Source organism: Watersipora subatra, chromosome 4 (assembly GCF_963576615.1).
Source record: "Watersipora subatra chromosome 4, tzWatSuba1.1, whole genome shotgun sequence".
Classification (NCBI taxonomy): Eukaryota; Metazoa; Bryozoa; class Gymnolaemata; order Cheilostomatida; family Watersiporidae; genus Watersipora; species Watersipora subatra.
Genome location: NC_088711.1, coordinates 23084580 through 23111592, shown reverse-complemented (window position 1 = coordinate 23111592; position 27013 = coordinate 23084580). Strand labels below are relative to the sequence as shown.

At 36.3% G+C, this 27013-nt stretch overlaps 1 protein-coding gene across 1 annotated transcript; it reads left to right on the top strand.

Moving 5' to 3' along the window:
• Window positions 1-27013, top strand: LOC137393040 (dihydropyrimidine dehydrogenase [NADP(+)]-like). Its single transcript, XM_068079426.1, has 23 exons — window positions 1-127; window positions 707-782; window positions 6206-6316; window positions 7257-7339; window positions 9306-9393; window positions 9582-9743; window positions 10775-10968; window positions 11152-11233; window positions 12361-12556; window positions 14559-14731; window positions 15389-15599; window positions 16886-17070; window positions 17232-17447; window positions 17812-17976; window positions 18318-18470; window positions 19281-19401; window positions 24155-24319; window positions 24539-24636; window positions 24722-24895; window positions 25317-25457; window positions 25545-25628; window positions 25991-26102; window positions 26649-27013. The coding sequence occupies exons 2-23, from the start codon at window positions 741-743 to the stop codon at window positions 26750-26752; spliced, it is 3060 nt and encodes a 1019-aa protein (XP_067935527.1). The 5' UTR covers window positions 1-127; window positions 707-740; the 3' UTR covers window positions 26753-27013.

Sequence of the window (27013 nt, the reverse complement as noted above, 5' to 3'; positions counted from 1 at the left end):
AGTTCCCATCTCACGTCTTCAAGTAGCACCTTAAAGATTCTTTACCTTCGTTTGGTTTGCTACATTCATATAATCATAACACACGACCCATCAATCATTTCTAACACAGGCATATATATATAGAGAGGTAATTAGAGTAGAACATGTACTTGAGTGGTTTGCTTGTTCATAGAGAGCACTACAGGGCTTTGAATATTGTCAAATGACGTTAATGTAAACATTTGATTTTTATGGCGTCTAACTTATTTTCAAAAAAGTTCTAGCGAAAATTGGGCTTACTTTGGATTACGCTTATGTTATAAAATCTTTGGATGTGAAGCAATGGATTTGATAACAGAATAGTTTGGTAACTCCAACTTATGTGGAGCAGTGACCACCAGAATTTAGCTTCATAGTCTTGTGTGCCTCTGTTAGTGCGAATGATGTGTTTTGACCAATGGAGTGATTAACATAGAAACACAGGGCTTAACAGCTTAACATGCCCAATATGTAGTCCTATGTAGTTATGTCAGTAGAGTGTAGAAGTAGAGTAAATGTATTGATTGACATGTAGTGACAGGTAGACACGTAGCGACAGGTAAACACGCAGTGACAGGTAGCGGTGGTTGCGTGAAAGTCGATAACAAGTAGATTTGCCCGCAACTGTACTACAGCTTTACACCCACCTACATGTATGTTCCTAACAGCTCAGTTTTGTATTGCAGAGCCAATGAGCTGTTTCTCTACCCAGTGAAGCAGACATGCCTTCTGACTATGTAAGCAAAGATGTGGAGGACATCGAGGTGAGTTATAGGTTCCTTGCTAGCTCTACATGCTAGCAGTGCTGTAGTGCAAGAACGGTTGAGTGGATACGAAGCTTGGCACTTTTCTCTAGGCTCTAATTGTTGAACAATGACAAGTGATTAATTAGAAAGAAATGAACTAAAACATGGTAGTACAAACCTTTGTACACAAGTAGCATTGTGTCATTGTACAAATAGGATCAATAGCATTAGGGGAATTTCCTGTGTGGCAGACTGAAAGGCAAAAAGTCACTAGATTGGTGCCGAGGAGATGGCTTCGAGAGCTGCTTAGCTGCCTTCAGTCTCAGTAACTGCCCCGCACACGTCTCTGTGATGCGTGCAGGGCAGTTGCTTAGCCCAAATTCTCTCAATGAGGTTGACATTGTACAGCCTCACGCAGTCATGCATAGCCTCCAGGCTCCTATGGAATTGATAAGTTTATAACGCTATTGCACCGTGCCTGCTTTGTGTGTGTGTGTACCAGCTGATCTGATGTTATGAACTGCCCTGTTCTACTGAATAGTAGCATATCAGACAAACTGTTATTTGTTTAGGTTATTACAACCTCAGGGCTTCTGCACAACATCATCACCTATTAGGATAGTCATCAGGTCACAAAATACTACAATGCTCATTCTATAGAAACTGATAGAGTGTGCACATCAGACAATGATAAAAAGGTCATAGCTTGTCTTATTTTGGTGTGGTCTACTCAATGTGAGTGAGGTGCCAGTCAATCAGTTCCGATCCTTTGGAATTGTTGTGTAATTGTTTAGTTGAGTAGGTTGAAAAAAATTTTGTGTTCCCTTTTCAAGAATGGCTATTTTGTTGAGGATGTTTAACTGACTTCGCTCTGGTTTTAAGAATGTTCATGTATTGTAATGTGCCATAGGGAGCAATCATAACAAAAGACATCCAATCTTGCGTGAAGCCTACTACAATGCAATGAAAAAAGATTTTACAATAAGTAGTCACTTCACAATCAGCTACTGGAGTTGACTTATACAATATATAGTGATTTTATGAGGAACAGATGACTGTCAGCACTGGTTAAGTTACACAAGCATTATTTTTAATTTATTTGCATTGCATTTTAGTTTTCTGTCCTATTATTCTATATTATGCTGCATTTGACTAAAAGTAATTGCTAAAAACAATGTGTCAATGAATAATTTTTATCGCCATTTGTTCGAATATCAGAAGAGAACGTCAACCAAAATAAAAGATCTAATATAGTGATTTTAATCCGTCTACTTTCAAAGACCGGTAACCAAAAACAGTTGATCAAAAGAAATGACTGAAATCATTGAAAGTGCTTTTTGTCTACAGCTGTTTGTGTTTAATCAGCATTACTTCTGCTGCTAATAGCAATACTTGTAATTGTTGCTATTAGCAGTAGAAGTAATGCGATTGTAATTCTTGCTGTCGATTACAGTATCTGTTCTGTCAACTAAATGTCTGGGCGGTCAACCGCTGCACCCATGCATTTGTCTATTGCTGTATGGCTGCTGTAGCAATGCTGTTAATGCACCCGATGAATAAGTTTTTGTGAGCCACTCGAAAAGCCTGTGAACTTATGCCACATTCCTTTCTCCCAGCAATAGCCCCGCTCTAAGATTTTCTTTGCATTTCAGCTCTTTGCATCTACAATTTCAGCTACTTTTTAAAAACTGTAAAATTGGTCGGCTATAGGCTAATTATGAGATGTTAGATATTGCCTGATATCGCTGAGACTCGATAAGAACCTAGTACTGGTCCTGATTGGAGTCTTAGTACTGGTCCTGATAGGAGTCTTAGTGCTGGTCCTGAGAGGAGTCCTAGTACTGGTCCTGATAGGAGTCCTAGTACTGGTCCTGATTGGAGTCCTAGTACTGGTCCTGATTGGAGTCCTAAGAGCTCCTGATTGGAGTGACGCAAACTCATGTACAAGTCAATCAATGCACAGCCCTAAAATATTATTTTTCCTTCTTTACACAACTTTCAGTACTCACTAGTAATACCACTCGAGGTGCCAATAATAAAAGAGTTTAGGAATTTTAAAACTCTTGCGTGAGTTAGTGTGTTGAGCAGGTTTGACAGACATCAGCCAGTGACTGAACTCTGAACACACTGGTTTTATTTGTCAAATCACTGAATGTACTCCCCTAACAGTAGCCGTTTTAACTGCATAATCTGTTTGATAAAGGTGAGTATCTGACAAAATATTTAATGCAAATGTTGCCAGGTGAAGAGGTTAAGGAACATATTGAAGGTGTTAATGACAGAGCACTAGTGACAGGTTTTGATGTGTGATTAGCAAGAATAGAACTATTACAGTAATTGAAAACTTGAAAAGGGAGATTGTGAGGAGCTAAATAAGTAACACCGTTGAAGACAAACACATTGTTCCAATTAATTCAGTAGGCTAAAATTAAAGTAAACAAATGTGACTCTACATGCAGCCATGACGTACGACAAAGGCACTAATGGTATTGTTTGAAAGTACACCGTAAGTTTGAGGGCATCATACCATCTGTTGATGGTTTAGGACTTTAGGGTGTCATCAAATCTCTTTCGCAATTTTGACCTTTTGAACTTTGAATGACCTGTACAGAAAAAACATTCAGTGGCTCATAGAGCATAACTTAAAACCATAGCATCATTATTGATTAAGTGCCACTTCATCAACATCCTTTACAGAACTGTTCGTGCAGAAAAGTGAATAATTCAGCACAAGTCTACAAATATGATTAAAAAAATTGTCTCTGAATACTCATACAACACTTGGTCATAGCTTTTACTGCCAAATGTTAAAAGCTTTTATCAACTTTGAAAAGTTCATGGTTATGCAGTATGTGACAAACAGTAGAAATAGCAACGTCACCTGACCCTCAGTTTGTGTACAGATATAGGGTGTAAAGTGTACCGACCCGCAATCTGCGATAATTATAGTATGAATGGCTTCATTACTAATTGTATGGCCACCTACCAGTCATGTGAGGCCTTCCATATAAGAATTTTCTCATTCCGTGAAGCGCCTGAGGTCTGTTTAGGACAGCCCTGGGCGCTCCATGTAGCATGGACGATGTTACATGGCGATGTTTCTGTCAGTACTCAAAATCTGTTCTAGTTTAGCTGACTTGACAGCTGCACTATGTTCCCATCCATAAGACGTAATAGTAAGCAAATAGATAAGAAATGCCTTGATGACTTCATCTAAAACTGGCTAAGAATTATCTGGACTGGATTCCCCTAGGTATGGTCTCAGCAACAGCCATAGCAGTCAGCTTCGCATGGGCTCATATAATGCTCAACTAATGGTAGATAGTCTAGGTAACTGTTTAAACATAGTTATCACTCGGCACTTAGTATTGCGGGTGCTGCTGCAGCTGTTGCACAGCATATCATCATATGCTTACTGATAAAACTAATACCAACATGATATCAAACCTTGAATTTAAGTGAGTCTTTAAGGGAGACGCACTAAACTCTCAATCTCATTACTCAACAAAAAACTATCGCGTGAGTAATTTCTTCAACAGAGCAATCTATAATCATCCATCATGAGAGCATATGCGCAGTAGTGCAGCGAGTGAAGGACAATAGCTAATTTCTGTCATTATAGCTATTATGTGCTAAGCTAGTTAAAAATGTATGCTATGCGCAATGCGCTATTACCATATCATATTCTATGTCCGATGAACATTGTTCAGGATAACCAAATATTTGTCACAAAAAAACTCACCGCGTGTCCACAAATGTTTATGGGTGCATTTTTATGCTAGTAAATGTTTTTGATAATATATTACTAAAGGAATTAAGTATTTTTTACTGTTTATTAATGTGGGCAGCATCGCCATAGACTCAGAGTCTGCTAGGTTTAAAATTCTTTTATATATGCTTTCTTTTTATTCTGTTTTGTTTTATCAAACTGGTTATAATAATACAAAACCCACTGAAATACAAAATATTCCAAATTTATCTGCTCTAGAAAGATGAAAACAGTCAATTCTAATTGTCAGTCAATTTCAATATGCATACAGATAGGAAGAAGTGGATAGAGAGTGAACATGTGTAGATGGTAACATTGCATAATACACAAACCAAGTAAGGAAAATGAGAAGTTGGTTTTAACCTAAATAGAAACATGAACTAATCGGCTTGTGAGATTCTCATTTCACACCTCTTAGAATATTTCATGGTGATATTACTAGCAGATAGAGGTGGAACGAGACACGAGACGTCTCGAGTATCGACCTGTCTCGTCTCGTATCGGTCTCGTCTCGACTTAACTATTGCCTACCTATTACTACCTATTACTCCCTGTTGCTATTGATTTTGTTGGCCACTGAGTCTAATCATGTAGTCCGGACAACGGCCCTGTTAATATGGGCCTATTGTAGTTCGGTTCTGTGTCCTTAAAACAAATACCGGGTCGTATCTAATTACCCTTCGGACAATTTAATAAATAATACTTTTGCGGGTAAAATGTCTGTATTTTATCGTATCGTGTCTAAACACCAACTGCCCTTCATAAAATTCAGGCCTCTTTTATATACTACCAATCGCGGGTAAAACTTGCCCGAACACGGAAAAACGAACGAAAGGCTGTGTCGACCATAGTCCGTGTTCGGTTAACAATGACGTTATTGTTAGTTCAATATAAGAATATACATGTATACAGTAATTAATATAATTTCATGAGTACAATTTAAATATAATTCACATACAACAGTTAATACACAAACAAAACTTAACATTAATGAAACGATAAGAATGAAAGTGTTATCGTGTGTTCTTTTAGTTGCGGTATTTCTTTGTAGAGCGACGGCTATCGGTTTCATTCCACAATACATTAAAAAGTAATACCTATTCGATAGATGGTAAAAATATACATGTACAAAGCAATATGTTTATAATAATTATAATCAATCCAGCTCAAAATTCTTAGGATATATAACTTCGGTATTTTAGAGCTGTTTGTGTCACTTTTGTTTACAAAAACTACATGCATATCACTATTAAAATGTTGTATTTAAATTGTTTAAACCAGGTGAAAATTCAAATTAAAAAGAGTTTTATTAATTTTATATATGCCAAGTAGCTAGTACTTGTGTAGTGAAATCATCACCAAATGCTCGATATTTTACTGTCTCGTGTCTCGAGTCTCGAATTTTTACAAGACAGTGTCTCGAGTCTCGTCTCGAACTTAAAAAACCTGTCTCGTTCCATCTCTACTAGCAGAATCGACTTGTTTCATTGTCTTTCATCATCTATTTACTTGCAAACTACATGTTTGTTCTGGTTTGCTGTACATAACAGTTGTTTCTATTTTCTAAGTGTATCTGCAGTTCCTCGTTGTATCAGAGTTGGTATTTCTGTAAGATATTACCATCAGCGTTTCAGTCTGTAGTCAATTATACCTGGTATGTTATTCCTTGCAGAACTTATTAGCTCTCAACCCTAAGGTCTTGAGTCATGCCACTCTTAAGCCCACTTCTGCCACCAAGATTTCTCGCAAGTACTGGAAAAGAAACCAAGATAAGTCATGCAGCGTAAGTCACTATGTAGTTTTAAAAAGTATTTTTTGTCAGCACAAGATAATATACTAACAGATGCAGCTAAAGTTGTCAGACTTTTCAAAACCTCCAACCTCAAATTTAAAAAAACCCTGAAGTGAGTTCAGGTTTACGGAGCTGAGGATAGATGGCTCCACCAACTTAGATGTGAACTTCTTGTAGATAATTATATGACATAATTCTTGGGTTTGTTCTGTTAGGTGTTTAAATGTTAGGTAATAATTAGCTTTTTACAATGATTACAAATATAAATTTGCTGTAGATCATAAATAAGTTGATCCATTAACTTACTCACTAAGGTGCTATTGATAGCTTTGATATGTGTCAGGGTTCTATATGATGGTTTAGCAAAATACTTATAATTACTTGGAGATGGGCATCTCCAGATTATTTGTCTGATACTTTCAGTTTTAAATGACAAGTTTGTGGATTTAATAGAGCTAAACGGTAAGACGCACGCATTACTGCATATACAATACGCCTTTTTAGGGTTCTATTGATTTTTAGGAAATGTCTTGAGAAATTTGATTTTCTTGTTTAGCATTACAAGACCACAATAATATACATCAGGGTTAAAATGATTAGTGCTGAGGAATACACTGTAGATGAGGACTAAAGACTCAAGCATTGCTATGTCACAGGAGTATAAATATCTAGTCTAAAATACGAATGAATAAGTTCATTTGATCTCATACAATAATTTCCTTTTGTATTACATTTTATTGCACTGGTTATTATACAGTGATGATATTGCCTTAACTAGTAATAAGGGCAATAAAAATCTTCATGAAAATATGTTCAGTTGCTATAACTACCTATACCATATAACTTCCTTACCTGCCTGTACCAGCTACCGCCTCTTTACAGTTTGCACAGATTAACATAATGACGTCTCATATTACTTTTCTTCCTGTAGACTTGCTCACCAAAGAAGAATGACTTTGATGACATAAAGCACACAACTCTAAGCGAGCGAGGAGCACTTGCCGAAGCTATGAGGTATGCACAACTCCCTATCCCTGGCAGTTTTACTTTTGCTCGTTGAAAATTGTAGACAAAATGAACGTGATTAGTGGAACAGGGTATGAATGTTGCATTGCTTTTTGAACATGTATAGAAATTGCATCAGTAAGTTCACATGTGGGACGCAATCTCGGTAAGTGAGGTTAAGTCGCATGTATTAAATTTGCGCAATAGCGATAGCAAGTTAGTAAACTCAATGCCACGCGTATTTGTTGTATTTTAAAAGTTACCTTTATTTAGGCCAATCAAATATGCTCTTTCAAAATCTCGACTCTGTTTAACCAATAGAAGCTTAAAACAGCATAAATTTGCCTCACGAAGCTGTTGCTATGCAAGCCGGAAATAATAAAACATGGCGTTGCATAAGTCAAACAATCATTTTTTTTCATTGACACGATTGGTAATTAAGTAATTAATTGGTAATTAATTCGTAATTGACATGATTGGTTATCAAGATATAAATGATACTTTTGAAGAATACTTCGGCAATTTAACTGATGCAAAATTATCTGATAAAGAGGAAGGTTTTGATGTAGATGATTTTTCATGTTCACAAGTGCCGAATATGATTATGAAGAAATAATTGCACTGTAAGAAAAGCAAGAAGCCGTTAGATATGGACTAATATGGAACGCTATTAATGGAGAGATTTTAATTTAACCATTTGGATATACAATTAAGTTTCATTGTATTGTCTGTAAGGTGAAAGGTATTTTTATGTTACATGTTACTATATTCTTGTGCAGTAACAAATCAAATTTTTGCAATCAATAAAATTTGGTTATCAATTTGTAGCTAATATCTATAAACATAAAATAATTAGGACTCTAATTTAAATATTCAGATTCAGCATATACCGTAGTTCTGTCCTAGAACCTGTGTATTTGTGGAATTATAGCTAAATTTAACAGTGGTTGCTAAGGTGATTCTAATTTTAAACAAATAGTTATGTGACTCGAAACATTAAACGCGATTTTCTCGGATTCATGTTTCAATCGTTTTAAAAAGAGACATGTAGACTTTTGATTATAAAATCAGTTCTGACCAACGGAGAAACAAAATTTTTTCTACAGGGACATTTGTAAATTTTCCTCTATTAAGCTGAGCAACTATCTAAATTTTGATAGTTTCTAACTTAATCCCAGGTTCTGAGATCATGACCCATATGAACTCTCAATCTGCTCTCTTTGCCTCTGGTATAATGATACAAGTCAGTGCATTATATCAGTTTTTATAGCTGAAATTCTTTTAGTCAAAACCTGGTTTACATTGGTCACCGCTCATGCGTAAAGTAAATGTCTTTTATTGTAGACAGAAATGTCTGGCTAAGCCAAACATTTTACTCATATCATGTTTTGCTCTATTAATGAGCTTCCATGACTAAAGTCTGGTTCCCGTATCGAATGCAAGACCCCGGCGGTAATCTCGCGCAGCAAAACACTTGTGGCGCTAGGCTCGGCGACTAATGTTCACATAAAGCTGCGTCGCTGTTGATCGCATAAAAATGGTCGATAGCCATACCGTCTCGAAAGTGCTGACCTTCACCGGTACTGTGCATTTTGGGGAGGTTTTGCCTGCGGCTGTTCGCAAATGTTAAACAACGCGTAACTCTTGCGTTGACCGCCAGCAACGTAGTACCGAGTACCGCAACAGCGGTACTCGGTTAGCGGCAGCCGGGTACCGCAACAGCGGTACTCGGCTGGCGCTAGGTCACATTTCACCGCTTGCGCCTGCTTGCGGTGTATATGGGAACCAGGCTTTAGCGATCATATGTATGCATAGGATGGAGCAAGATTCATTGTGGTAAATGTTTGATATAAAGGTTATATAGACATACATAATGTGTCTAAGAAAGTCGATAAATGCTGTCTTATATTTACGGTCAAACTTGACCTCTTCTTATAAACATGTACATGCCTATGTTAACTGCTGACTTTTGCAGGTGTTTGAAATGCGCTGATGCCCCTTGCCAAAAAAGTTGTCCAACCCAGTTAGATATTAAATCATTTATATCTAGCATAGCCAATCAGGTGAGAAATCAGATGTTTAACCCGTATAGATTCATGGTGATTGACAGTGTTGCACGCAGAATAAAATACAGACTGTGCATTTAGTTAAAGCTTATCAAAGATGAGGAACTTTGATAACTACCATGTGAACACTAAAGATGGTCCAATGTGAAAACTAAAGGTACGCATTGTCTTCCATTTCTTTGCAGAACTACTATGGCTCAGCGAAAGCAATATTCTCTGACAACCCGCTTGGCCTGACCTGTGGAATGGTATGTCCCACCAGTGACTTGTGTGTAGGAGGATGCAACTTGTATGCCTCTGAGGAAGGCCCAATCAACATAGGTGGTCTTCAGCAGTTCTCCACTGAGGTTAGTTCTTATATAATATGGTAGTCTTCAACAGATCTCTTCTGAGGTTAGTGCTTACACGACATGGTAGTCTTCAAAAGATCTATACTGTGGTTATTGCTTACATGACATGGTGGTCTTCAACAGTTCTCTACTGAAGTTACTGCTTATATGACATGGTGGGTGGTCTTCAGCTATTTGTGATCATCAATAAACACTAAGCTGCTAGTTCTTTCTCACAAAACCTATAAAAACTAAATGTCTTTCTAATCATATGACATTTCTTACAGAAATTATCCCAATTTGGTAGAAAACTAAAGCACAAAATGCCTTGTTAATTACTCAAACATTTCAATGTGCCCTGATTGAAACTACAGTAAGTAGTAGTGTTGGGCCGGTACGTAATTTAGTGCCGGAAAGGATATCCTTGCATCTTTTATCGGTTTTCCCGGTGTCGGTATCATAGGTATTTACCATCTTCGGTATCTTTTGCCAACTAAGAAAATTCGGTATTGTCGGTATTGTAGTTCGGTATATGGTTTTCAGTGGGTGTTTAACTTCAGCTTACTTGCTGCCTATTTTTATATAACGCGGGTGGGGGACTAAACTGAGGTTATATCACTATTTTGCCCATATAAGGGTTGAGAGACCATTACCACAGTTATGAGATGGCAAGCACTCGATAGAAATGTGCGATTCTAATCTCATTCCGTTACATGGCGATTGTGCACGAGACATCAAATGAGCTCTTTCATAAGCAGCTCATTGCGCGGGAGGTTTCTCGTGCATCACGTCGCTGGTAATTCTGTAGCCTGTCATAAACAAAACTCTATCCGGATAACCATTTACCGATAGGCTTTTACGGATAAGTACCGATTATATCAAACTGGCCGCGGATAACTAGCTGTCACCGAAAAAGATTGGTTTTCCCGGATAACGGGAATTCCTCGGTGTCGGTAAGAGCGGATAACTCCTTACCGGCCCAACACTAGTAAATAGCTGTATATTATTTCTTGCTATCACATCTAATGACATACTATTTACTAATGCAGACATTTAAGAAGATGGGCCTAAAGCAGATCCACGATCCTTCCTTAGACCTGAGCTCTTTACCTACTAGCTATCAGTCTAGTATCGCTCTTATTGGCTGCGGGCCAGCTAGCATTAGCTGCGCCACCTTTCTCGCTCGACTTGGCTACTCTGATATTACAGTATTTGAGAAGGAAGAGCATGTTGGTGGACTGAGGTACATGAATTACGCTTTAATTGACAAAAATCCAGTATATAATATTGATAAGAAGCTAACATTATGTTAAATAGATATTGCAGTTCATAGGGTTAGATGTAAATAATCCTTGAATAAAAGATTGTCATCCGCATGGCTGTGACAACATTAACAGGTGTTTTCAATTTTCATTTGTTTTTGCAGCACATCAGAAATACCGCAGTACAGAGTGCCGTATGATGTCGTCAGCTATGAGGTGGAACTTATGAAGGACCTTGGTGTGAAGGTAGCTGACAGCTAGTAGTTAGTTTTGTTACTTAATGCTAAGAGTGACAAACCTCCCTCGTTTTGTTTCATACTAGCCTGTCTTGACAAGCTGTTGTTTTTGTGGAGTTGTCTCTCGGCAAGCACGGCTAGCAAAACAACAGCTTGTCACAAGACACACTGCACCTGATGCATCAGCTGCACTGAAAGGGAGTTGTTCTTTTCCGTCCACGCTGCTTGGCTGTGATGTTATGTCGGTTGCCCCATTTGTAATCATAACGGTTTTCGCGCAAAAATTTATGTAGGAAAAAATAAGATAAAAACGTTTAACCAGAGACCAGTCTCTGCGGTAAACTTTAGTAGAACTTAAAAATAAAATAAATTAAAATCAATAAGAACAAATAAAACTGACTGATACAAAAATAGAAATAAAACTTACTGATCGCACAAATAACAACATGTTTAGTTGCTGTTGTTGCCTAAGTTCTTAAGTTATATTTAAGTTTACTGCAGAGACTGGCCTCTGGTTAAATGTTTTTATCCTATTTTTTCCTACATAAATTGTTGCGCGAAAACCGTTATGATTACGAATGGAGTGGCCGACATAACATTGCAGCCAAGCCGTATGGACGAAAAAAAACAACTCCCTTTCAGTGCAGCTGATGCATCAGGTGCAGTGTGTCTTGTGACAAGCTGTTGTTTTGCTCGCCCGGCTCAACGGGGGACAACTTCGCAAAAGCAACAGCTTGTCAAGACAGGCTAGTTTCATATCTAAGAATCTACACTTTACGTTGTGTTATCTCTTGACAGATGACAATGATGATTAGCTATTGAAGCGTGACTGTGTGTTTATAACCTTGGCAAGCTATATCTCTTGAGATAGGTACTGCTGATCTGCCGACTACAACCCCAACAACTTACTACTGTACAGAACGTTGGCTCTGTCACATAAACATACTGTAATTTGAGCTCTCTGCATTCTTATTAGGTGAAAACTCATTACTGATAGGATTACACTTGAGCCTACGTAACTTGTGAGTCTACTCCGCTGGCATCCTTCTACAGGTAGTCAGTGTCATTCTAGCGCAGTAAGGAGATTATCTGCTACGCAAGTCAACATCATTCCATATAGTAAATGAATCTTTACAGGTTGTGTGTAACAAACCATTTGGTGTTGGCAAACTCACTGTGCCGAGCCTCAGAGATGAAGGATATGGCGCGATTTTCTTGGGACTCGGTTTACCCAACCCTAATGTTATTCCAATATTTAAAGGATTGACAGAGGCTATGGGTTTCTGGACTTCTAAAAGTTTCTTGCCACTAGTAGCAGCCGCTAGCAAACCAGGTTGGATAAATATTATTATTACAAACTGCTAACAATAACCTGCATTCAGTGTCACTATGTTGTGCCATCTGACTTCAGTTGTCCTGCTGTTGTTTTACAAAAAATACAGTTATGCGCTAACTTTTTGAAGTGCTTCATGATAGCATTTGTTTGTCTTGCACGGAGATCTTACCATTATGATGTGATCACTGTTGCCAGTGAACATCGAAAATTTTGTATACTCTGGGTAATGCATTTGTTTCATGTGGACTCTATGTTTATTTCATGCTCCCATAAAAGCTTCTTATACTTTTATTTACATAATTACATCATACATGTAGGTTCTCCATATATCTCAGCTTTTTACAAGATACACTACCTTTAAGCATAAAGAAAGTTGACCAAATCAGATAGTTTTAAATTAAATTCTCATGATGATTGAAGTTAAAAACATTGTAAGTAAATAGCTAAGGACTGAAAAATTAGTCGTATAAAAATTGAGTTTTTTTAACAATTAAATATCCGGAGCTGAATAGTAATAAAATAAAACATAAATAGCTGTCATATGTATATACTCGGTGAACACCGGGCGGTGCTCGGGTAATAAAAATCTTTGCAAAGAAATTTTATTTTTATTTAACATATAACAGCAGCTACCATTTTAACTTTCGAATTTCATATCATGATAAAAATGTTTTGTGGTCAAATAAAATAAAAGACAAAATAAAATGACTATAAAAGGGTTTAGATGTAAATGTGAAATAATTAGCAAGTAATTGCTAAATTGTGTCTGTTTTGCAGTGATAACAATAAAAGATAATTGGTAATGATACAATTAATACGAGCTGAGAAAACAAAATAAAAAACCTGAATATGTTGAATTAATAATAACAGTTAGTTCATAGACGTGTGTATAAAAAGTTACTGGTGCAGCAGAAGCTATCCATCAAAACTTTGAATGTTACTGGTTGTTACTGATTGAATGTAAATGTGAATTGATTAGCAAGAAATAGCTAAATTACAGTGTCAGTCTGTTTTGCTACGATTACAATAAAAGATGATTTGATATTGATACAAATTACATGAACTGAAAAAACAAAATAACAATTCTGAATATGTTGAATTAATAATACCAATTCTTGCATAGAAGTGTGTGTGTATAAAAAAGGTTACTATTCTGCCAGAAGCTATCCATCAAAACTTTGAATACGACGGTTACTGGTACCACTCGCTACTAGTACAAACATAAAATGAGATATCAGACTTTCTTTGTCTGGTACTTTGTCTGAACGAACAGAGAGAGAATGTAGAGGCTATTCCTACTCGAGATAATACAATTGTCTGCGTGAAAAGTATTAGCCTTTACTGATTTAGCAATCGAACCTTACGAAAAGTGGGAATGCAGCAGCGAACAGCAGCAGCAGCAAACGAAAAGCATGCAGCGGCTTTTAATTCCAAGATTTTGATAGCTATAGCTGAACAAACTGAACTACAGACTTTGAGACTTATATATATAGATGAGCAGGTTTAGATAACATGTATTAACAAACAACTACATTTTCAGCTGTTTTTATGATTGCCCACATCTCTAATCTGATTCTATTTGTTTTTTTGTATGAAAGAACGCCCACATCTAATTTGCTTGAAGGAAAATTGCTAAGCGATAATTTTCACGTTTTCATGGTGAATGTACGATAGCAGATACTGGTTGGATAGAACACACTAGTTGGTCATTTCAATCATGGGAAGATAACATCTGCCAACACAGTTCTATAGAAACAGCCAAGTTTGCCTCATAGCCTCTTGGGTTACTGTTAGTTCTGGTCTGTTACTTTGAGAGAGTATTTTATGCCATAAGACTGTTGCATATGCCTATAATACTGGCCATGAAGACAGCTTAGGATAGTAGAAGTCAATGTAACTGTCTGATTTACTGTCAGTGCTTTATTCACCGTGTGATAGAAATATGTTGTAAATATTATACAGCATGATGAAAATTGATGGTCTGCTGCTGTTCATCTAGGTATGTGTTCATGCAAATCTACTTTACCTGACTTAACTGGGTGTCGGGTGGTGGTACTAGGAGCCGGTGACACCGCTTTTGACTGCGCTACTTCTGCTCTCAGATGCGGAGCCAAACGGGTATATGTTGTGTTTCGAAAAGGATTTACCAACATCAGAGCTGTGCCTGAAGAGGTTAGTGCCCTGCTAGCTTTAGACTGTTTGAATTTTTTATAAAAGGTATAAAAACTACTATTAAACAAACATGCACATTACATAGGAATGGCTCCAACAAAAATGATTTTAAAATGGCTTATTTACATGTATCTGAGGGATGTCTTTTGTAAGCATATCTCCCAAAACTGAATCAATAAAATATTTATTGTTTTGTTTTGCAAATAATTAAAAATATATTTTCGTTAGCAATATTTTATGTATACTTTGCTGGGTTTTAATTATGATTAATATTGATGGAATGTTTTGGCAGTATCATCGATTGATTATTAATTATCATTTTTCACAACATTATATTCACACAATTTTTTTTTATTATTTAACACTGAATGATTTACAAAATTTTGAGAGCAAGTTGTGTTGAAAGACAATTAATAAACAATTAACAATTATCTGTAAAATTACTTAAAACCTCATTGTTAACTTTTATTGTTTGATGTCAAGGTGAAGAGGATTTCTAAAACTCATAAAAATTGTATGATAACTTCTTGTAACTGCACCTTCATTATAGATTATCTGTTTGTAGTTTATAAGGTTATACAATTCCTATGAAACTTTCCAACACCTTGTATCTTCAATAGAATAGCTTGTAATAGTAAATTGTAGTATGATTTATAGATGGAGTTGGCTAAAGAGGAAAAGTGTGAATTTCTGCCATTCCATTCACCTAAAGCTATCAATGTCAAGGATGAATCAATCAGATCTATCACCTTCCTGCGGACGGAACAGGATGATGACGGCAATTGGGTGGAGGATGAAGAGCAACCAGTTACTATAAAGGCTGATACAGTCATCTCTGCCTTTGGTTCAGGATTAACTGATGAATCAGGTTGGGGCAACGCCTATAATGTTCAATATCGATATAGCAGGTTCAGTGATTTTTGTAGAGCAGCCATGAATTTAAGGCTCTTGTTGTGACAGCAATAAAGTTGCCCCGATTTTAATATCGGAATCGGTATCAGTGCCGAAATAAGTGTAAAGTATCTGAATCGGTATCGGTCGATCTTTTCTTAAAAAATCGGGAACTTCAGATACTTTTTACAGATCAACTATTTAGCAAAAAAACTGTATTTCAGCCTGCTACACTAATGAAAAACTCATTAGCTGCAAGTTCCTTATGTTTACTTAATGAGTTCCCGGCCTGTCACACAATCTATTTCATGGCTATAGTCTGATAAACGTCCACACAACTGAGGAATCTTTAGGCTTTAGTCAGGACATAATCACAAAGTGCGGTATTTCCCAATTACAGCAATATGATTTATTGCAGCCAATCACGAATAAGAGAACAATGATGTGAAACAAGAATGCGGTGTAATATTTTTATTTACTAGCATTACGAAAGTGATTTGAGCAGTCGATGCGTAAAGTTATCTATCTCTCTCTTGATCCTAACGATATATTGTGTCATTTGTATTGCATAAAATAACCTCAGTGGCTTATCGGTATTTAGCCTGTCCTCCATCATCTGTGGCAAGTGAGTGCCTCTTCAGTACGACTGGCTACATCGATGGTGATAGAAGATAGAGATGTCTCACTGAGAGAATTGAATCATTAACGGTGATTAAAAGACAAATTTATTTGCTCTAAATTTGTACAGGCGCAGCGGTTCGTTCAGCAATAAAAGAGAGACTTCATTATCAGAAAGAAAGCTGTACCACTAACAGTAATTATCATTATTAGTAACAAATTACAAGAAACATGGACTGTTTTGTTACTAGATGCACGGTATGTCAGTATGTGAATATATATACATTAGGCCTATATATCTTTTTTCCATAAATACAAACAAATAAATACACCAATATTTATATTTTCTTTATATTATATTTATATTTGCATAATAAAACTAACAATTATCTATGCAACACAAAAGATCTGAATCGGATTATTTTTCAATAAGAATCGGTATATCGGATCGGTATCTGAATCGGCTGGTGAAATTAAAATCAGAGCATCTCTAGACAGTGACCATTATGTCAGTTCTTAGTAAGTCTAGTGTCAGAGAGGAACAAAGTCTAAAAATATGTGATTTCATATCACTATGATGAGATGTTCTGTGTCCAAGCGATATAACCATATTCTATGGAAACTGCATTGAAAACTCACTTATAGTGAAAGAAGCGATGAAGCCTGTCAAGCTCAACCGCTGGGGTTTGCCAGAAGTGAATGATGTCACCATGCAAACCTCAGAAAGTGATGTGTTTTGTGGTGGGGATTTGGCTGGAGTCGCCCAAACTACTGTTGAATCAGTAAATGATGGAAAGCAAGCTAGTTGGAATATCCACAAATACCTCCAGGTAAGGACTTAGCAGCTGTTGCAACTCAAGGTATAAAAATATTGAATCATATTGAGCTCATGTTTATATTAAATTTTGTGTGAAGTGAAGAAAACTCCCATTTTAAATATTTGAAGCAGATCGGACTGCCATCCGCATTTAGCTTCTTAGCTTACATTTAGTTAAAGCATGGCTTCGAAGTCACCGGGGAACCTCGACTTCCAAAGTTCTTCACAGAAGTGGACAAGATAGACATCGGTGTAGAAGTGTGTGGACTAAAATTTGAGAATCCGTTTGGTTTGGCCAGTGCAACCCCTACCACAAGCAGTGCCATGATTCGACGAGCCTTTGAAGCTGGCTGGGGGTTCTCTTTAACCAAAACATTCGGACTGGACAAGGTGAGGGTAACTAAACTCTAATATGTTGAGTCACATTATTGTAACGTGCTGAAAGCTGTTTGATTGTAACAAGACTAAGGTCGCTTGATTGTAAAAAAGGTGAAGGTCACTTACTTAAAAAAATTGAGAGTCAATTTACTTGAATCAATTGCCAGCTGTGTTATAGGCAGCCTCCCACGTTTCCTGCCACCATAGAGGCACTCTCTTTAGTCCTCTCATCAGTGTCTACAAGTACAGAAAATGCCGACTATGACCCTAGTTATGTCATAACATAGCGGGGCTGTTGTCACTAGTACATAATGATTAATATATATCATTAGTAATCATTAATATATATCATTAGTAATCATTAATACTATTTTAGGATCTAGTTACCAACGTTTCACCAAGAATTGTAAGAGGCAGCACTCATGGTCCAAGCTATGGACCACACCAGCAGTCATACCTCAACGTGGAGTTGATTAGTGAGAAAACAGCTGCTTACTGGCTGAAAAGCATCCAAGAGCTAAAGAAAGATTTCCCTACAAAAGTATTTAGTTTTTACTTGCATACTTACAACTTATGGATTGTTGTCAACAATAATATGGTTAGAGGGTGTGTTATAGTTCAGATATTAAAATGCAGCAGAGGTATCTTTTGTATTCACTAAAACATGAATACTAGTAGCAGTAGCAACAGAGATAGCAGCAGTGCAAGCAGCAGTAGTAGTATTACTGAGAGTGTTGGTAGTAGTACAAACAGTACTAGTTGTAGTATTGATAACAAGACTTACAGTAGTAGTAGTAGCAGTGTAATTGCTTAGGATTTACTGATAAATCGTGTCACACACCTGATATAACTACATGTTGTAATTAAACTCTTGTTAAACAGGTAGTGATAGCATCGATTATGTGCGCTTACGATGAAGCAGATTGGATGAAGCTAGCTAAAATGGCTGAAGATGCAGGATCTGATGCTCTGGAGCTAAACCTGTCCTGTCCTCATGGAATGGGAGAGAGAGGCATGGGACTAGCTTGTGGCCAGGTCAGCAAAGATTCCTTCTTTACCACATTTTACCTTTTGGCCTTGCACTAATCTAAGTTAATCCGTGATACATTATTTTTCTCTCTGCTCTGTTATTATCAGAACATATTTACTCTACCACAAATTTGTTTCTTATTGATTTCCTAAGTGCTTTGATTGTCAATATCAATAAGAGCATACCTATGGCTAAGGTTGGATTTAATTCTCACTAAAATAATATTGAAAAACTATCTGTACACAGGAAGTAGTATTCGAGCTCATCTAAAGTCACTTTGTATTTCTCGCCAACTGGTTATTAAATCAGTATGTTTTATATGCATATTTGCAATAGCAAGATAGCCTATATGAGTGAGGTTTGCTAGACAGAGTCCTGAGTAGTGTACTGTATAGTCATGTAGTGCTCAGGTACTTTAGTTGTGTATTATACAGTCATAGAGGGTTTAGAGACTAGAGTTATGTATCTTATAGTCATATAGGGTTTAGAGACTAGAGTTATGTATCTTATAGTCATATAGGGTTTAGAGACTAGAGTTGTATATTGTACAGTCATATAGGGTTTAGAGACTAGAGCTGTGTATTGTACAATCATATAGGGTTTAGAGACTAGAGTTGTATATTGTATAGACATATAGGGTTTAGAGACTAGAGTTGTATATTGTATAGTCATATAGGGTTTAGAGACTAGAGTTATGTATCTTATAGTCATATAGGGTTTAGAGACTAGAGTTGTATATTGTACAGTCATATAGGGTTTAGAGACTGCTTTGATAGACTAGACCTTGTTGGCATTTGTCATACTGTGTTTGCTAGAAAGCGCACATGGTGAGGGATATCTGCTCCTGGGTGAAAGCTGCTGTGAACATACCCGTGTTTGCCAAGCTGACTCCTAATGTTAAGGATGTCAGGAAGATAGCTCAAGCAGCAAAAGAAGGTACACAATGTACAACTGTCACTTTAAATGGGGGAAATATCAAACTTCTTGCCAACTACTCTGGTGTTTTTTACATTGCAACATAAGAGATAGACTGTCAAAAGTTATTAAAAGAGATTTTTATGTGTTATTTGTTATTTTACTTAATTCTCAGATTTCTTTTAAAAATATGTTTTTGCTTAACTTACATAGTAAGTCTGGCTTATACTTTTAATAGTTTTTTTAACCTTTTTAGTGCCAGTGTCTGACAACACTCGTGATATATTAATTACTGTAAGTCATGTTACATGGCAATGGAAAGCATGTAAATCTTTGTTGACTTGGAAATGAAGTACATATCTAAATTTAGTCAAAAGCCTGATTTAATAGTTAATGAATATTGTTTAAAACATCTCCTAGCACTCAAGACAGTACTATAAACATAACAAGCCAAATAAATAATGTTTGCTAATTAACAAGTATTTAAAAAGCAGCAGATGCCATGATTTAAGGATAATGATTTGTTGGTTTACCCAAACTGCTTTGAGAAGCCTAAACTGAAATATTTTTATACTTCTATATTTTATGCACTATATTTTTACACTCAGCAGCTAAGACCTTGGCTATCTGATGGTCACTATAAATCATGAATAATAAAATAATTAAATACTGCCATAAAATAAAATATTTATGGCTGTATTTAATTTCTCAGATTTAGAGATTCACTTCACATGTTTTGTGAAAGGGATTTTTGTGGTCAGCCGAGTCCAATCTAAAATTGATTTATGAAGGTGTTGTTGTGGTCAGTTGAATTAAGAAGTCACATGATGGACATTGTAAATGCTTTCAGTATTATTATTCATTCACTTTCTTTTTATTAAAGACTAGATGAATACCCGGCGTTACTCGGGTAATTAAAAGGTTTTTACACAGAAAATTAATTTCATTTAATACATACAATATTAAGTATTTTAACCTTTATATGAAATTGTTTATATTTATATTTGAATATTTGTAGCCACCCAAGAGGTGAATGATTGCAGGTTGTTTTCTTTGGAGGCATAGATTATCTGCAATTTTTCAGAATACATGTATTTAACAGATTAATTTAACATACAAACTATGTATAACGGAGTATGGGAGTATTTTGTAATTGAAATTTCAGTAGAACAATGTCTGAAAAAAATGATTAGATAATAAATTAATTTTAATAATAAAAAAAGATTGGAAACTAACTAAGTGAGAATAACAGTGATAGGAAAATTAACAATGTTTAAATTTAAATTACTGTATACAAATCATGTTTAAAAAAATGCAACTCTGAAATAATAATAAAATAAACTTTATGAACTCATATTATAAACTTCTGATATTATAAAAACTTTATAAATGTGATAATTGTTTATTAAATATAAGAGAGTGAGGAAGAGCTGATACTTATAGTATTACACGATAGTCCAGTAAGCTAGTGCTGTAACTACGTTTGTTCTAAAATGTGAAATCAATGACGAATTACTAATTTGTTGGGTTGGAAGGAAAAATGTGTGAGCTATTATTACACAAAGCTATTATAACTTATAAGTTAAAACAAACTTTATAAATGTAATTTAATGTAACTATCTATACTTATAAATTAATACAAACTTTATAAATTCAATTATTGTTTATCAAATATAACAGTGAGGAATAACTGATAATTATAACCTTACACAATAATACAGTAAAATAGTATTGTAACCGTGTTTGTTCTAAAATGTGAAACCAATCACGAATCAGAAAGTCATTGGATTCAAAGGAAAGGCGTGTAAGCTAATATACCAAGCGAGCACTGTGATGAACATTTGTGAAACACAAGCGTAACGAAATCAATATTAGTCTGTTGAGGAAATTACATATGTTAATATACTACAGTAGGCCTATATCCAAGTTAAAATAAACATTAGATTAAAAATAGGCAATAATCACACAAACAAACATGTATTAAATAGATCTGATTGCGGATTTAATTTTAATTGAAAGAAATAACGTAAAAGCTGTAAATAAAAAAAGAAGCAGATTTTGTTCGTATTTAATGATTGTGGAAGTATTTATTTTATGAAATTAAACTTTAGATTTCTCATCGGCTAAAACTTTATCATGTATACGTTTAGTATTCGTTTTCACTATAACTTACACGACTTAATGCTGAATATTTCTTTCATGCGTTGTGGGAGAGATTTCGGCTAGTAGCATGTCAGCAATTTTGTCAATAATCAGTACAGCGACTGCCCAAATGTAATTTCGAAAGAAATTTTTGTTGATATTGTACGGCGGAAAACAAATTTACCCTAATAAAAAAAGCATAATGTTTTATAGAGTTGGGCTAAAAATATTTTTTTAACAGGCATCATAACCCGTAGGCACAATGTATCAATTAATACGTCATTTAGCGTGTAAAATCAGGAAAAAGGTATACAGCGTATAGTAAGACCCTGGGAATCGTAAAAACTTTAGTAGAGTTGTGGTTAAATGATTGGTTTACAAACTTGCGGTCGCAATCTTCATGAATTCAAATCAAGCTCGATGTAAGTTTTTAATTTCAAGATTTCAATAGCTGGACAGACCGGATCACAGAAAACACACAAACACTCGGATTTATATATATATAGATAGGTTTTGTTGCTAAATAATGTTTTTAAGTAATATTCAGACATATGTCATGATGATGTGATATGGCTTTCTAAATCCCTTAAAGCACATCAATTACATAAATACCTTTATTATATATTTCAGTACATCAGAGTTTTGGCTTTCGAATGAGCCTATGTTCAATACACAAAGAATAATAGAACTATGAAAAACAGGGTGTCAAAAGTATGTCCTGCAATAAAAAAACACTTGGTTGTGGTTCCCACAATGTGATGTCATAATTATCATTTAGCCTTAGGTCGTCGATCCCTTTCGCTGCCATTGAGGCTGCGCTTTTCTGTGACAATCGGTGCTCTTAAACCCAGAGAGCGGTAATAATAAACTAGCATTCTAAATAATCAACAATGCCCAGTGATCGTGCTAACGCCCGACCAATGCAAACCAGTGTTCTGGGTTAATAGATTTCGGGTGATTGTTGGAGTCTGCTTTTTTCATCCTTTCGTTTATTTTAAACATTTATAGTAATTATTATCACATCGTTTTATATGATGGCGTTGTTTGTTCCATACAGCAATGATTAATAACTATTTAGTAATTAAATATCAAAAATATAAAAATTAAAATACTTATATTATATTATATCCGAATAAATTATATGGAACATAGAAAAAAGGTGTATTGAACAATTAAATTAATTGTTTTGTGTATGAATCTAGCTTCTAGGCAGATTAAGTTATTTACAGTAGGCTTCTCTATTTTGAACAATCCCGGAGTGCAGTGAGTCAACCCAAACAATTGATATAATTCAATTGACTTCTACAACAAAATTAAACAAAAACAGAAATGACTACTAACAACATACCTAGTTGTAAACCACCCATGGTGGTAAAGGTAATGAAATCACATCAATTAAATTGTGACCTGCAGTGGCGTGGCCCTAGGACTATATGTAAATTGCACCCTTGCGAGATCACGCAATGCTTGAAATTAATTAGCATCAGTCGTGCCCCTCAACATCACAATAAAAAGAGAGGGCTAGTGCATAATATCATTGGGAAAATGTAGTATGGTGCTTGGAATCTGAGTTATTCATCATAAAAAGTAATCTGTACATGGAGAGCTAATGACACCGATTCCTTTGTCATCTTCATTGGTTCTCTGGAGTTGTCCTACCTTCGCCTGCCACTTTGGTCATTATTGTAGTTGATAAATATAAGCGGTAAGTGATAAAAATAAGCGGTAAGAGCACACAACACCGAATATGAAAATTGTGACATCATAATTTCCACGCCTATACCATCGAACATTTCTGGGTAGAGCTCTGGGGGAATCCTATAAACACCGACCAATGTCTGTCTCATCATGTCAAACAATGGCTCGCTTGAAAGCCAAGATATTGAAGAACCTGAATAAGCTCAAACAGTACTTATGTAATTGATGTGCTTTAACAATAGTAATGCATAGATAGAACTAGCTGTACTAACCGGCTTTGCCCGGGTATTAAAAATCAGCTTATAAACTGGGAGGTAATAAAAGTCGCCAGCCACTTGCTATTAGCCTGGCACATTGCCAATGGATAATTTGAGTAAGCTTACTAATAAGAGCTACCCCTCTCCGTGTCGTTACGCCATGACTTTGCGTCGTGACTGAAAGCGGTAGCCTATTTGCTCCCATATAGCGACATATATCGTATATCGCCTAGCAAATGTATCAAACTCTGTGGCTTAGTTAGTAAGACTGGCGAATGGGAAGAATCGAGATGAAATCTTCTGCTTAATGGATTTTTTATTCCAAGATATTAATTAATAGCTATAGCTGGACATATACAACGACAACAAATTGAGAAATATGCATATAGATATACATTTGTATGTATATATAGATAGATATACATGTATATGGTATTTTCTTACAACAAATCTATGATATCAAAATAGTCCATGTAGTAGCACTCGGTGGACTACCACCTGATGCATTACATAGCTAAGACCAGTGCAGAGGTTAACTTTAGTCGCTCTTTGTACTCCATACCTTGGAGAACTACTGCACTTGTGTGAGCAATAGTTGTCTGGCTACAGTCTAAAGTTAAAAAGCTAGTTTGAAGAAGCAGTTGGAATGCAGTTATGGTTATATGCACTGACTGCAGGAGGCGCTGACGGTGTGACCGCTGTAAATACTGTCTCCGGGCTCATGAGCATAAATGTAGATGGTGCTGCATGGCCAAATATTGGACCCAAGAAGCAAACTACTTACGGTGGAATTTCAGGAAATGCTGTTCGACCGATGGCATTGCGAGCTGTCACAGCAATAGGCAAGCTTTTATTTTTTGTTTTGTGTTATATTATTACAAAGTGTGCATGCCGTAAAAGTTAGGTTATGTTGAAAGTTACTACTTGTATGGCATAGGAGACATCAAAGGTTTTGCGTTGGTTATCTGTACATGTATCTGTTACATGTAAATTAGACAGCCATTGACATGATATTCAATTAGAGCTATTATGTTGACCTCTACAGTAACATACACTTGTAGGTGGAGTGTTACCTGGTTTTCCTATCCTTGCTACTGGTGGTATTGATTCTGCTATCTCAGGTTTACAGTTTCTTATGGGTGGAGCTTCACTTCTTCAGGTTTGTTCACAGCTTTGCTCTTTTACCTACAATTGCTTCATTATTCAAAAATAGCTGGAAGCGACACTGTCAGCTCTGTTTCTAGGTGTGTAGTGCGGTGCATAACCAGGACTATACATTAGTTGAGGACTACATCACAGGACTAAAGTGTCTTCTGTATATGAGGTCTGTAAAAGAGCTGGAGGAATGGAATGGACAGAGTGAGCCAACTCCAAAACATCAGCTTGGCAAGGCGGTCACTCAGCTTCCCACTGAGTCTGTGAGTAGCATCGTGTCAGATCAGGGCTAGTATAACTTATAATCTTTGGTAGACAAATTTATATACATATCCATTTGTATATACAAGTACAGGTGCTGCCTGCAAATATATATATATATATATATATATATATATATATACATGTATATATATATATATCATCAATAGGATTAATATAAACAGATGGTCAGCGGTAGATAAGCAGGTGAAAAAATGAGAGTCGTCAGCATGATTAAGAAATACTGTGAAAGCAATTATACTCAAGACATTTTACTTTTGTCAGCCATAAAATGAAGAATGATGAGTGGTGCGTAAATGGGCTAGGTGATAATTGTAGCGTATGAGGAAGTGAGTACTCGGTCTGACCTAAAATATTTCTGATATAGCACAAGTGAGATATCATGGGTGTATGTTCCTGTAGACACTTCCCAACTTTGGTGACTTCCGTCGGAAGAAAGAGGCACTAAAGGCACAGATGAAAGAAAAGATAGATCTTCTGGACTCCTCTAAGGCTCCTAAGAGACCACTATTCACCCCTCTTATTGCTACACCAAAGATTCGTGTAAGTCCATAAACTGGCAGCAGCAATAATCACTTGGCGTATTATAATACTTAAATTATGTTAAACTCCATCTATTTCATACGGCAGGACATGGTGGGCAGTGCATTGGACAGGATAACCTCATACTCAGAGCTAGATAACACAGCGCAGGTCGTGGCACTCATTGATCAGGTATCATACTAACGAATATGTATAGGAGTTGTCTATTATTGGTATCATACTAACGAATATGTATAGGAGTTGTCTATTATTGGTGTCAAATCTTTTGGATATTGAATAGATTGGCAAGATCTACGGATTGTTGTAGCAATTAGTACTTTTCTTCAGATGACTGGCGTCTTGTGTTGTGAGTAGTACATGTATGAGTTCATCTTTAGCCAAGCAACTTATCTACATCTGCTTGCTCATTCAACTCCTTTTTTAATTAAATTTTCATGTTTATAATTTTATTGTGATTACCAGGGACTGCCGCCACACTTGAGTGTTCACGCTCGTGCTCAGATATGTTCTTTAACTCCGCTAATGCTTTTCAGGATATGTGTATCAACTGTGGCAAGTGCTACATGACTTGCAATGACTCTGGATACCAGGCTATCAAATTTGACCCTGACACTCACCTTCCGGTTGTCACTGATGATTGCACAGGTATGAATGTAGCCTCCCTTCTCGTTGTTATTTTACTGGAGTCTCATCAGTTGCACCTTGGGTCTTGTCAGTTGCACCTTGGGTCTTGTCAGTTGCACCTTGGATCTTGTCAGTTGCACCTTGGATCTTGTCAGTTGCACCTTGGGTCTTGTCAGTTGCACCTTGGGTCTTGTCAGTTGCACCTTGGGTCTTGTCAGTTGCACCTTGGATCTTGTCAGTTGCACCTTGGATCTTGTCAGTTGCACCTTGGATCTTGTCAGTTGCACCTTGGGTCTTGTCAGTTGCACCTTGGGTCTTGTCAGTTGCACCTTGGGTCTTGTCAGTTGCACCTTGGATCTTGTCAGTTGCACCTTGGGTCTCATCAGTTGCACCTTGGGTCTTGTCAGTTGTACCTTGGATCTTGTCAGTTGTACCATTTTAATTCAAAGCCTTGCCATTCTCTATTACTTTAAGTGAACTCTAGAGCTGACCATTTGCAAGCTATATACTGGTTTTATTGGCACACTTTTGGAAGGTATAGGCTAACTGCATAACCATTTATTGTAGGCTGCACTCTCTGTTTGTCTGTGTGTCCCATTATTGACTGTATTACCATGGTGAAGAAGGAAAGGGAACATATCATAAAACGAGGAATACCTCTGGCCAACTAGCTTCCATCCATAATCTTACATGCCGTCACACCAATATTCATCAAATATCATGCCATGTACGATAGGATGTTTGTCCAATCGATATGATGAATGCTGACAATATTTGTTGACACAAACTATTACTGTTACTGTTGCACTATTTTGCTATGCTAACAATCTGTTTGGAATGATGTCACCAAGGCTGATATGTTTAATCAGTTCAATGATCCTTTGATTTTTAATTATATTTAATTAAAATGCTATGAAAATTGTTTTAAATAA